General features: G+C 42.4%; 1 protein-coding gene across 3 annotated transcripts in view; it reads right to left on the bottom strand.

Annotated features, from left to right (window-relative positions):
- The window catches only part of SETD3 (SET domain containing 3, actin histidine methyltransferase), a 243,069-nt gene that overhangs the window by 10,826 nt on the left and 219,338 nt on the right, over positions 1-12,905 (bottom strand). For all 3 annotated transcript variants that reach the window (XM_033952232.1, XM_033952233.1, XM_033952234.1), the window contains 3 exons: positions 8,862-9,028; positions 6,165-6,250; positions 2,986-3,146 (listed from right to left, as the gene is read on the bottom strand). In XM_033952232.1, coding sequence (XP_033808123.1) covers positions 2,986-3,146; positions 6,165-6,250; positions 8,862-9,028 — 414 coding nt within the window. The remainder of the gene's footprint in view (positions 1-2,985; positions 3,147-6,164; positions 6,251-8,861; positions 9,029-12,905) is intronic.

Below are 12,905 nucleotides of genomic sequence, written 5' to 3'. Positions count from 1 at the left end.
GAAGAGAAGAGAAGCCTGCACGCACACGTTAGAGCCCGGAGCATAAGTTCGCTAGGGGCTGAAATCTCCAAGCCGGTTTTTTTTAATGTTCAGCAGCGGCAGATGACAGCTGGGCGGACCGCCCAGCTAAAAGGCCCTAGGGAGAACACTGGAGAGGAAGGCTGATCGGCCCGTAGATCAGGACGGCAACACGAGTGCGATCGACTCGAGTTGCCTTCCTGAGCTACTGGTCGATCGCGATCGACGCGTTGGGCACCCCTGGTCTATATCTATCTATACCCCCAATCCCTTTTTCTTCTAGGAATCTATCCAAACCTTCTTTGAAACCATTTAGTGTTTTCTTGTCTACAACAGCCTCTGGAAGCGCGTTCCATGCATCCACCACCCTCTGAGTGAAAAAGTACTTCCTAGCGTTTGTTCTAAACCTGTCCCCTTTCAATTTCCCCCAATGCCCCCTTGTACTTGTGGTGCCCCTTAATTTGAAAAATCTGTCCCTGTCTACTTTTTCTATGCCCTTCAGGATCTTGAAGGTTTCTATCATGTCTCCTCTAAGTCTTCGCTTCTCCAGGGAGAAAAGTCCCAACTGCTTCAATCTGTCGGTATATGGGAGATTTTCCATTCCCTTTATCAGTTTGGTTGCTCTTCTTTGTACTCCCTCAAGTACCGCCATGTCCTTCTTGAGGTACGGCGACCAGTACTGGACACAGTACTCCAGGTGCGGCCGTACCATTGCATGATACAGCGGCATGATAACTTCCTTCGTCCTGGTCGTAATACCCTTCTTAATGATTCATGACTCTGATATTGTCATAAAGAGCATCCACCACATAATTTACCCCCTCCAATAACAGCTGGAAGCATACATCCGCCTCTGCTGCAAGACTCCACCGTAACCTGGTGTGGCAGGCTAGCGCTTCAAATTGCCTCCTTAAGAATCACATCCACCTTGCGGTCCTGTGCATCTTTTAACATCAGGCTTCCTTCACTAGGGAGGGAGGTACGCTTTGTCACTTAAGCCATTGTGGAATCTACCTTTGGCTAACTAAACAACTGCTGAAATTCTGGAGCCATAGGGTAAAGCTTAGTCATACTCTTGGCTACCCTTAGAAATCCTTCTGGAGACTCCTATTGCTCTATGACTAGCGAGGTGACATTTGGGTGTGCAGGAAAAAAGATAGTTTGAGCATTTGTACTACTCATGACTGCACTGAGAGCTCAATGGTTGTTGTGGTTCCATCCGTAATAAAGTGAAGTACGATAGCTGACTCAAAAAAGCCACCACATTTCCCTGGTCAAGCAGGTCTATTGCTTCTTGACCTCCAGTCCCCGAAAGGGAACCCAAGTCATTCAGGCAAGAAACTGTGCTCTGGGACAGTAAAAGTATGGAGCCCAGTCTGCAATCCTCCCATTCCTGATCTGCCTGGTCACTCAGGCTGGGCATCAGGATCCTTATGAAGGGTGATACCTCCTAGAGAAGAATCTCTCCCTGGTCCAAGGCTAGCGTGCTCGCAGGCAATGCAGAGCATCCCAGCCCTGTCAAACAAGCTTTCCACAGGAGAGAAATGAAATCTGGGGTAAATCTCTACACTGGAGGCCTCCATGGACACCCTAAACTAGTGGTTCCGAACCCTGTCCTGGAGGACCACCAGGCCAGTCAGGTTTTCAGGATAGCCCTAATGAATATGCATGGAGCAGATTTGCATACCTGGCACCTCCATTATATGCAGATCTCTCTCATGCACATTTATTAGGGCTATCTAGAAAACCTGTCTGGCCTGGTGGTCCTCCAGGACAGGGTTGGGAACCACTGCCCTAAATGACCTCAGACTGGCTTCTCTTGGGCTCCGTTGTTTCTATGTGCTTGCGCTTCGCAGATTCACTATTCAGGGGCTCTGGAAGAAATTTCTTTGCTGCCACTCGGATCCCCTTGCACCTACCCAATCCTAGAGGAAGTTTCAAGTTTATTAGGTTTTTATATGCCACCTATCAAGGTTATCTAAGCGGTTTTACAATCAGGTACTTAAGTATTTTCCTTATCTGTCCCAATGGGCTCATAATCTATCTAGCATAATGCCTGAAGCTTCCACTCCCCTCCTCACGTGCTCCACGGCACATGGACACTCCTCGGCTGACCATCCAGCAAAATATTGGCATGATATGGGGGTAAGAACAGTCTGAGGAGTCCATCCCAATCAATTTTGAGCCAAATTGAGGTGTTTTGAAGCAGATGGAGGCTTTAGAAAAAAAAAAAAAAGGGATAGTTTAAACTCCAAGATGGCCACCACCAGCAAATTCATACCAAAAACGGTCTGTGGGGACTTCCCTGAAGTTTAAAAAATCTCAGGGAAAAGGGTTTTGGAGGTGAGGGACCATAACTATGGCCCCAGAAACCCTCAAAGATCAATTTTTTTGAACTCCTCCCCCCAAGGGAACAATGGGCTGTATTCATGGTGCTGTGCTGGTGCCTCCCTTGCCAGCTTTCCTGCAGCCTGACTGATGGGAGAAGATTTTCTGCCTGAAATCCTTTCCAGAATGGATCCAAAATTGGGAACGGTCCCAGAACATCCAAACTGCACCAAGCAGACTGGCTCAACAGGTACACCTGGGGGTTGCCCTGCGAGCAGCAGACCGCCCATGCAGAATCTGTGTCCTCTCCCAGGCAGAGATGTTCCAAATTTTGGACCTCTAGATACCAAAGTCTCCTGAAATGGATAAAAAATATCTGAAAAAAATTAAAAAAAACCCCAAATGGAGCAGATCAGAACATACATTCTCAGTTCACTTGCAGAAGGAAAAACTGAAGAGGGCACTATACTCCACTGGTAAAGCAGGAAAAGCTGAAAGATGCGAGACATCTTTCTCTAACAGTTTGTGACCAGAGGATATTCAACTACTGTACAGAGTCCTATGTTTATGTAACAGAATACTGTGATTCAATACAGCACTGTGTAACTTGACTTTCTATAGTCAAACATTAGCAATTACCTCAACAGTGGTTTTGTATGTTTTCAAAAGTAGTGATGCTCTGGCTTCAAGGAATGTCCAAAGTTTGACCTCATTTTCCCAGCTAACTGGAAAATCAGAGTTGCCCAAGGTGAAGATTTTGTCAATTGCATGTTCTCCTATTAAATGTTCTTTCAATTCCTCTGCAAAACGTATTAAAACAAATTGTTAAACAGAAAAAAATCATCATCACACTATTTCTGGTTTTAATATAACTGAAAGTTAACTGATCTACTTTCTAGGGTATTCTGATCAAAATCCATTAAACAGGAACTTTTTATCCTCAAATGTGAGCAAGTAAGGGCTTTACATGTTTTATCCTGAAATTTTATTTTTACACAGTATGTACTACAAAACTCCAATCCCAAATCTACAAATACTCTTCCAACAAAAGCTGATGAGTTGAAAATGTTTAGTTAATCAGAATAAAATGGGGTAAAAACACCCCCCCCCCAGAAATCTCCATGTATCCTTGCATGATAAGAGAATTAAAAAAGCAAATCCCAAAGAAATCTTGAAGCAAAGTTAAATCTTTTCACAGATGCATGAAGACTAGGGAGCAGACACTCCAGGAGGAAAAGACAAAACTGAAAAGAACTAAAGAAAACAAAGCTGATCTGAGATTACCTTCAAAAGGTAATCATAAACTACATTAAATTAGTCCAATAAAAAAGCTATTTTTTTCAGCTATGGTTTTGTTTTATTACATATTATCTATTAAGCAGAAAGCATCAGCCACTGTGGTGAGTAAAGTTTAAGACAGACTTTTTGGTAGATAATTTTATAAACTATTTTATTGTGTGTGTAATCTATGCATATTATGTCAAAATAAGGAAAGGAAGTCTCAAAGCATACCAGGCATATTATGACACAAAAAAGAGATTGCTGATATCTTTTTAAGTAGATATGTATGTCATTCTGGACAGATGGGTAATATCCCAGTGCTTGTGAGCCATGCAGAAGGAATCCACTCCAGCTTTTGAATCCCTCCTCCTTTACTAGAGGGCTCTTCTACTCCCTTCAGTTTGTACCAAAACAGGCAATATATTCATATAGAAACACATGTGAAGGAGGAGTATGGGGAAACTACCCAAACTACAATTCTGTTCTGCTCTGAAAAAACAACATGTTAAACGTTGCCACTGAACAATAAAAACAAACATGTCAAACAGAAACCTTTATGAAGCTCAAATAATACTCCAAAGAGTTATGGCAACAGATAATTCTTCATACCGCTAAGGTCTGACTGACATCCAAAATTTCAGTTTTGGACTTGAACTTTCTGATTGAGATAGTAGGCATGCACAGGAGATAACTTGACAGGGCAGGGCTCCAGAATGACATACCTATCTACTAGAAAATATATTAGCAAGGTAAGAACCTAATCTCTTTTTCTAGTGCAGGACCACTGCGCCATCTTGTAACACTGAGGATTCAAAGGTGGAGTCTTCCCTTGCTGCTACATCCACTCTGTAAAACTTGGAAAATGTATGCAGAGTGGACCAAGTTGCTGCACTACAAATCTCCTTGAGGGAGACTGCTTGAGCTTCCACCCATGAAGATGACACACTTCTAGTTGAATGCACCTTTATGGAGACTGGTGACTGTTTTCCTCAGGCAATGCATGAAATAAATACACAGAGATCAGTAACATTCCTTTCAGCTCACGTGCAGACAGAAAAACTGAAGGGGCAGCAGAGCTTTCTAGTGAAGGAGGAGGGAGTCAAAAGCTGGAGTGGATTCCTTCTGCGCGGCTCTTAAGCACTGGGATAGTACCCATCCATCCAGAATGACAGTCTGTTACACTAGAACAGCCATTACCTGCTTTCAGTGGAGTCCCATAGTATCATGGACTTCACTCATTTAAACCAGGGAAAAAAAAAAAAAAAAGAGAACAGTGAAAAAAAAACCTCTGTGATGAGGAGAAAAATAAGCCGCTCTCAAAATATCCAGTATTAACTATGCCCAAAACATCTGCAGTCAGACCTAATAGACAAATATTTGGGCTTAGTTAATACCAGGCTGTTGTGCCATAATACCTGCTGAACTTTGAGGCTTCATTCATTTCCTTATTTTTGAGACAATAGGGTGCCCTTTGCAGGCAATCTAATGCAAAGTTATAGCAGACATAGTTGTATTTTTTGTGATTGTCAATTGGTTGCTCTACGACAATATATTTTATAAAATAAGAAGAATGCAGACCACAAGGACAAAGTGCTGTAAAATAAGCTATTAGATCACTTGCTGGTCATCTGGAAGTTGAATGCCTGACTTTTTTTTTTTTTTATAAAGAGGAACCTTGTTGCTATTTCTCCCTCTACGATATTTACCCCTGATGCAGCCCTTAGCTGGATGAAACATGGCCAGATGAGGCTATTTTTTATTTTCTTAATAACAATGCATACAATAACACACACTTCCAATAGGTACAATACAATAATAGTAATTATTATACACACATTATTACAACTTAATGAGGACTATGTCTATTATAAAATAAGAACCTAAAATTAAACAAAAATTAAACATAGAATAAAATAAAATACTCATAAGCTGCATATATTCAATTCAGATGGGAGGGAGTTAGGGAAGATTCTCCTTTAAATTTGATGAGGCTATTTTTAATAAGACTTTGTGATATAAAGAAATGTTGTCCTTGTGATCTGCGTTTTTCTCTTATTTTATAAAATACACATACATGTACATGCATAGATTATGAACACACATTCATACCTGCATCAGAACACGTGTAAATTTATGTGTGAGCATTTGTGAAATATTGGGACTGGTTCTGAGAGCCTAAAAATGCACATATGCAGCCTAAAATAGGGGTGTTGATGCTTCACATAGGGGCAATTTCATACCAAAGCACTTTACATGCACAATACTAGAATGAGCACAATTGGCTGTCAGGTACCAGCCTTCACATGAAACTTTGCAATCCCTGTTAAGTTCTATGTTAAGGATGGCTCATTCAAACTAGGGACTGTCAGATGTTCACAGAAAGGAGAAATGAATTAGGAAAGTTTTGTAAGAAAGCAATTCACCTCCCTCCCATGCTACTAATTAAACTATTCTGTCTTCGAAGGCCTGAAGGACTCCTGTCAATGTCTTCACAACTTGTAAAATAGGAAACCATATTATTGAGAGGTTCTTTTTACCTTCAGTCATACAAAACACTCGAAGAAATGCCAGAAGCTGGGCAGAGATTGGTGGCTCCATGATGTGCAAGGCAAACACACTGGAACTGACAAAAAAAACAAATCCAGAAACATCAGACAGGCAAGGGTTCTTTCACGTACAACACCTGCTAAAATCATTACATTGTCCACACCTGGGGAAGGGGAAGACAACTTGCAGCCTGCCACTGAATTTCATGCAGTCTGTCACTGAATTTTATGAAGAGTGTGAGACCATAGGAATATATGCAGAAAATGACATTAACTTACATTTTGGTAATTTTAAATACAGTTAAACGTTGGATTGCAAGTAACTTGGTTTGCAAGACAAGCAAAACATTTTATTAAATTTTAACTTTATATACAACCAATGTCTTGCAATACAAGTACATACAGTAAACACACATCATAACTGAGCCGATGGTTCTTCTCTCTCCAACGCTGCGGGAGTGTAGTGACTGCTCTAAATGAGCTAGGTCTTGCAATACAAGTACAGTGGTACCTCGGTTTACGAGTGCACCAGTTTGCGAGTGTTTTGCAAGACTAGCAAAACATTCGCAAACTTGGTGCCTCGTAAACCGAGCTCACCTCGCTGTACGAGCGCCCCCCCCCAGCGATCCGGCATCCCCCCCACTCGCGTTGCCCCCCCTCCACCGCGATCCTACTTCCCCCCCCCTCCCGAGCAGTCAATGACACCCTTTACCCGACTTGGCACCAGTGCCCGAAGATCCTCCCTCTTCTGGCGCGGCCTGGGCTGGGCGGTGCGTCGGAGATCCTCCTTCTTCTGGTCTGGGCTGGGCTGGCTTTGAGCATTTGCGAGAGCGAGACCAGAAGGCTTTGAGCATGCGCAAATGCTCAAAGCCAGTCCAGCCCAGCCCAGACCAGAAGAAGGAGGATCTCCGACGCACCGCCCAGCCGCGCCAGAAGAGGGAGGATCTTCGGGCACCGGCACTGGTGCTAAGTTGGGTAAAGGGTGTCATTGACTACTCAGGGGGGGGGGGGAGAAGTAGGATCGCGGTGGAGGGGGGCAACGCGAGCTTGGGGGGGATGCCGGTTCGGGGGGGGGTGGGGTTTGGAACAGCGTCGGATTCCTCAAGGGGGGGGGGGGGGGAGAATGGAGCAGCGCCGGTAGCCTCGGGGGGGGGGGGGGGGGGGGTGGGGGGGGGAGGAGGTGGAACCAATCAAAGCAGTTTCCCTTACTTCCTATGGGGAAACTTGCTTTGATATACGAGCAATTTGGTTTACGAGCATGCTTCTGGAACAAATTATGCTCGTAAACCAAGGTTCCACTGTACATATAGTATTTTGCATTAAATTTTTTGGGTTGTGGGACGAATCGTCTGAGTTTCCATTATTCCCTATGGGGAAGTTCGCTTTGATATACGAGTGCTTTGGATTACAAGCATGCTTCTGGAACAAATTATGCTCGCAAAGCAAGGTTTTACTGTACTGTATTTCATCAATATTTTCACAATACTACTCTAGCAGCTTGTTTCTATCATTTTAGTTAGAGTTTTACTTACCACAGGTGGTTTATAGTGCTCTGTGCATTTCCAGTTCTGACATTACAGAATGTTGCAGCCCTCATGTGGCCCTCTGTATATAAAGCTGCACACCCCTGAGGAGTAGCTGCTTAAGCTTAGTGCAGTGAGCTGAGATCCTGGGGAAGTGGTTTGGAATCCCACTGCAGCTCTCCTTGTGATTCTGGGCAAGTCAATTAACCTGCCATTGCCTCAGTTACACAAAACGCAATAGGGCCATCAAAAGCACATGTATGTAATGTGCTTCGAGCTGAGTCGGTCCAGAGGATGGCCACTAGGATGGTTTTGGGGCTCAAGGGTCTCTCATACGAAGAAAGACTGGGCAAACTGCAGCTCTATACCCTAGAGGAGCGCAGGGAAAGGGGTGACATGATTGAGACATTTAAGTACGTCACGGGTCGTGTCGAGGTGGAAAACGATATATTCTTTCCCAAAGGACCCTCGGTCACAAGGGGGCACCCGCTCAAACTCAGAGGAGGGAAATTTAGTGGCGACACCAGGAAGTATTTCTTCACAGAAAGGGTGGTAGATCACTGGAACAGACTTCCGGTGCAGGTGATCAAGGCCACCAGCGTGCTCGACTTTAAGAATAAATGGGACATCCACGTGGGATCCCTACGAGGGTCGAGTTAAGGAACCAGGTCATTAGCATTCAGACTTAATGGGGTGGGTCAATAGAGTGGGCAGACTTGATGGGCTATGGCCCTTTTCTGCCGTCATCTTTCTATGTTTCTATGTTTCTACAGTACTGCGTATATCTAGTAGTGCTATAGAAGAGATAAGGAGTAATACATCATGAAAAGAGTTTGGGGGGGGTGGAGGGGGAAACCTGAATTCTCACCTCCTTTATCAGAACACTTAGAGCAAAAAAGAATTACTAACTATGGAAATGACATAGAAACGTCTTCAGTGAGGAGTGACATATACCATACAGGAGAATATATCAAAAAAATTACAAGTTATTAGGAAAATGAGCCAATTCTCTATGCTATCTCATTATGGTTTTCTTTATACTTTTACAGCTATGCTGAGCTCTTTTAAAACAGGAGGACGAAACCAGAAGTATATTGCACAGGAGAACATTTTCAAGGAGTAAGAAGTATTTCATGCCAAAAGAAAACCAGTGTAGTTTACTTACGTTGGAATACCAGCCCGAGCCAAGACCTCTGACTTCATAGCATAGAGTCTGTCACTTTTACTCACACCGAGCTTTATTTTCACTCTGTCATGTGAATTATTATCAAAGAAGAAACCGTTGTGGATCACAAATTCAGCATTTGACCGAGTGCCATAAAATATGTAAATCTAACAAGAAAGAGAAGGACAAGGAAAAGGACAGTATTACATTTTGTCAGGGATGGGTGCCCATTGTGTGGCTAACCCACACCACACTTTACAAGTGCCAAGGATTCTCTGCAGCACTACAACAAAAATCAAAAGCATCTAAGGAGTAATCAGATTCTACTTGACTTACTTAATAAACTTTAATAAATTAAAAAATACTGTAATCCAAACCCCCCTCTCAAAAAAAAAAAAAAGGAAGATGGAAAAAATGTGGATATGCTTGAAAAAAAACTGAACATATTAAGTATAGTAGGTCCCAGGTTTGAAGAGAGGGCTTTGCACCAGGAAAGTAAATAGCTTTGTACATAATAAAGGATAAAAGTGTATCGGTGCACAGGAAGCAGAAAACTTTCACTGTTGTTAAAACAGAAGTCAAATGAATTTCATCCAGTTTGTCTTATTCTGCTTTACAGCTTTTTAAACTTCTTTTTAATTATTGGATTTATTTGGGTTTCTACCAGGTACTGTGACCTGGCTTGGCAACTGTTAGAAAGAGGAAACTGAGCTAGATGGACCATTGGTGTTATGTTAGCCCAGTCACTGATATGATTGTCACCAGGATAGGTGTTCCCAAATACTTCATATTCAGGACTCAGAGGCACATCGAGCTCCAGCATCTCACTCTTTTGAAGACAGTGCAGGAGGGTGGTTTTATATTCATTAGAAGTTGGCCATGTTTTTAGAAAGAGGAGACCATTTTAATAGGTTGGAACCCAATTACTGGCTCTAAAAATTAAAAAGGAGATAGTGTGGCTTTTAAACTAGAGCACTAGGGAAAGAAGACACTTGCTTAAGGGTGTCATTTTCAAGCAGGATATCGTGACCCCCATGGGGTGTCATCAGCACCACCAGGAGGTACAGGGTGAGATTTTCTCAGGTAGATCCAACATAGGCAGTGTCACAATGCAATACTAGTAGTAGAAAGACTTCAAAACTTAATATAGTGAAGTGTGTAGCATAATTTCAAAGAAATAGTGGGACATGTCATTGGCAATTAAGAAAAGTTCACTATGGGAGCCCAGATCTTATTAACTGTATTTTGTTTGTTAGAGAATTCAAGGATTCCCTTCTGACTCTGTTGGCGTTGCCATGTGTGATTATAGAATTTTTCATTACTTGTATGCTATCTGACTACCCTATTTGTTTACTTATCTAATCTAATCTAATCTAAGGCTTGGCTTTATATACCGAGACATCAATCCAAGAAAGCTTGACTCGGTTTACAATAGTTAACTTAACAAATAAAAACCATAAAGAATAAGACTGTTTTGGAAGATTAATTTTCAAAGTGTTTAGCAAATAAAGTGGTTTTTAAAGATTTACAAAAAAATTGAAATGAGCCAGAACTCCTTAAAAGAAATGGAAGATTATTCCAAAGTTGAGAGAACTTAAAAATCAAAGATTGACTAAAAATCTTGACTCCTTTAATCCCTTTTTTGGAAGGAAGAGAATTTAAATTGTTGATTACCTCTTGCAAAGGAGAATCTGTAAACGTTCCAAGATAAAGGAAGGAGAGGAGTAAAGATAACATATAGGATTTTAAAGACAACACAAGCACATTTAAATTGAACTCTAAAATAAACCGGAAGCCAATGGAGACTTATGTTACCGTACACTGGCAGCTACCATATCTGTTTCATATGTTATGTTCTCCTAAAAATCTCAATAAAAATATTTGAAATCAACATAGGCAGTGTCAGCTTAAAAGTAAGGAGCATGTAGTTAGTTGCCTGTAGAAGCTTAAATTTCCTTGCTGACAGTTGGGGGAGGAGAAATGAGTTGCTATTCCTCACTGTAAATTGAAGCCTAAGAGATCACGAGGTTGGGAGTATATGACAAGCAAGCCAAGGTTGCATGTTGCTGCAGTAAAGATAATGAATCACAGTGAAATATTAACCCACCTTAGTCTTAAAAAAAGAAAAGAAAAGTGAAATAGAAATTTGCTTGGATGAGCTACATGTCCCAGAATGCCCAGGGCTTTGCAGTTCAGAGATGAGAGAACTTGCGGGGGGGGGGGGGAGGAGGGGGGGCGCTAAGTAAACGGCAGTCCTCTCCAGCTGATGCTGATTAACAGCAATGCAAACAGGCAGAGGTTGTTTTAAGGCAACTGTTCTGCTGAGAGAAAGGCAAGAGATAGTCATTGAAGAAACCGTTTGGAAAACGAAAAAATCAATATGGGAAAGTTTGGAAAGACTAGAATCCATGGACATATAAGAGCCAGAGCAGCATGTACAAAGCTTGAATAGTATAGCAAAAGAAAGTGAGCCAGAATGTACTCATGGATTTTGAATGACCAAGCCGGACAATGCAGGATAGGAGCTCAAAGAAAACTTCCTGATGGTTATTTTTGCGTGAAAAGGAAAAGATGGCCAGAGAGGAGTGTGATGACTGAAACCCTAGCTGTATGTTTTCTTACCCATCATCAAGATAAATTAGTTTTGAACTGGTGCAGCTTGTGAAGTCTGTAACTACCAGAGAGAATGTGGGAGGGCTTGATTAAAACAGCTGTTTGAGGTGGTGTTCTCCCATCCCCCATTTTTTTTTTGAGGGGGGGTTTGTACCTGGCTGAAGTGGGGAAAAGTTATAGGTAGCGAAAACCAAAAAGACTTGGAGCTTGCTCCCTACTAATACTTTTTTGAGAAGAAAAATAAAGAACTGCTTGGGGGGACAGACCCTATGTTTTCATTATTGCAAGAAGTTATGTGCAGAGCCTTGTAAAGAACCGTTTCAGGATAAACCTGTGTTCTACTGGTGGCAAGCATTTATACTGCAGATTAGTGCTGCCCGATTCAGGAAATAAATTTTGATTCGATTCAGCCAACTGAATTGGTTTTTCGATTTGATTTGATTCGATTTTCCTGCCCAATTGGGTGGGTTTGTTTTTTTTTCCCAAACATCCTGGTGGGTTTATTTTATAGCCTTTTCACCCCTTTTATACCCTCTTCACCCCCTTTGCCTTCTCCTAACCACACTGGCTGTGGTGTAAACAAAATAAACAAACAAAAAAGACTTTTCCTCTCTCTCTTAAATCCTAGCTCACTTTTTTTTTTAAAATTTATTCCATTTTCTATACCGTTCGCCCAGGGGAGCTCAGAACGATTTACATGCATTTATTCAGGTACTCAAGCAGTTTTCCCTCTCTGTCCTTGTGGGCTCACAATCTATCTAACGTACCTGGGGCAATGGGGGGATTAAGTGACTTGCCCAGGGTCACAAGGAGCAGCATGGGTTTGAACCCACAACCTCAGGGTGTAGCTTTAACCACTGCGCCACACTCTCCCCTGTTTGCGGTCTAACACCAGCTCTGGCAGGATACACGTTTCAAATCTGACATATTGTAATCACAAAAGGGAAAATATAATTAGTTTTTCTACCTTTTGTTATCTGGTCATTCAAATCTTGTTGGTCCCAGGCTCTGGTTGTCTTCTGATAACTTGCCAGGGTCTCCTTCTTTCTCCGTTCTAACTATCCATCTGCCATCTCTGTCCTCCCCTTCCGTTCCCTTTCCTCCCCCAGTGGTCTGGTAACTTTCTTTTTTTTGTCTCCATCCACAGATCCATCTTTTCTTTACCCTTTCATCCAGCATCTCTCTCTCCTTCCCCACCACCCTAGGGTCCACCATCTCTCCCTTTCGTTTCCCAACTACCCTCCTATCCAATATCTCTATCCCCCCCCTCCACACCATCCCTTGTGTCCAACTTCTCTCCCTTTCTGTTCCTTCCTTCCCTAAATCCCATTGTCCATCATTTCTCTTCCTCTCCTCTATTTTCAGACCCATTATTTCTCCCCCCCCCCAAAGTCCGGCATATGCACATCTCTTTGAACCCCCCTTCCCTCT

Source organism: Geotrypetes seraphini, chromosome 7, assembly GCF_902459505.1.
Source record: "Geotrypetes seraphini chromosome 7, aGeoSer1.1, whole genome shotgun sequence".
Taxonomy (NCBI): domain Eukaryota; kingdom Metazoa; phylum Chordata; class Amphibia; order Gymnophiona; family Dermophiidae; genus Geotrypetes; species Geotrypetes seraphini.
This window is presented reverse-complemented; position numbering and strand designations above follow the sequence as displayed.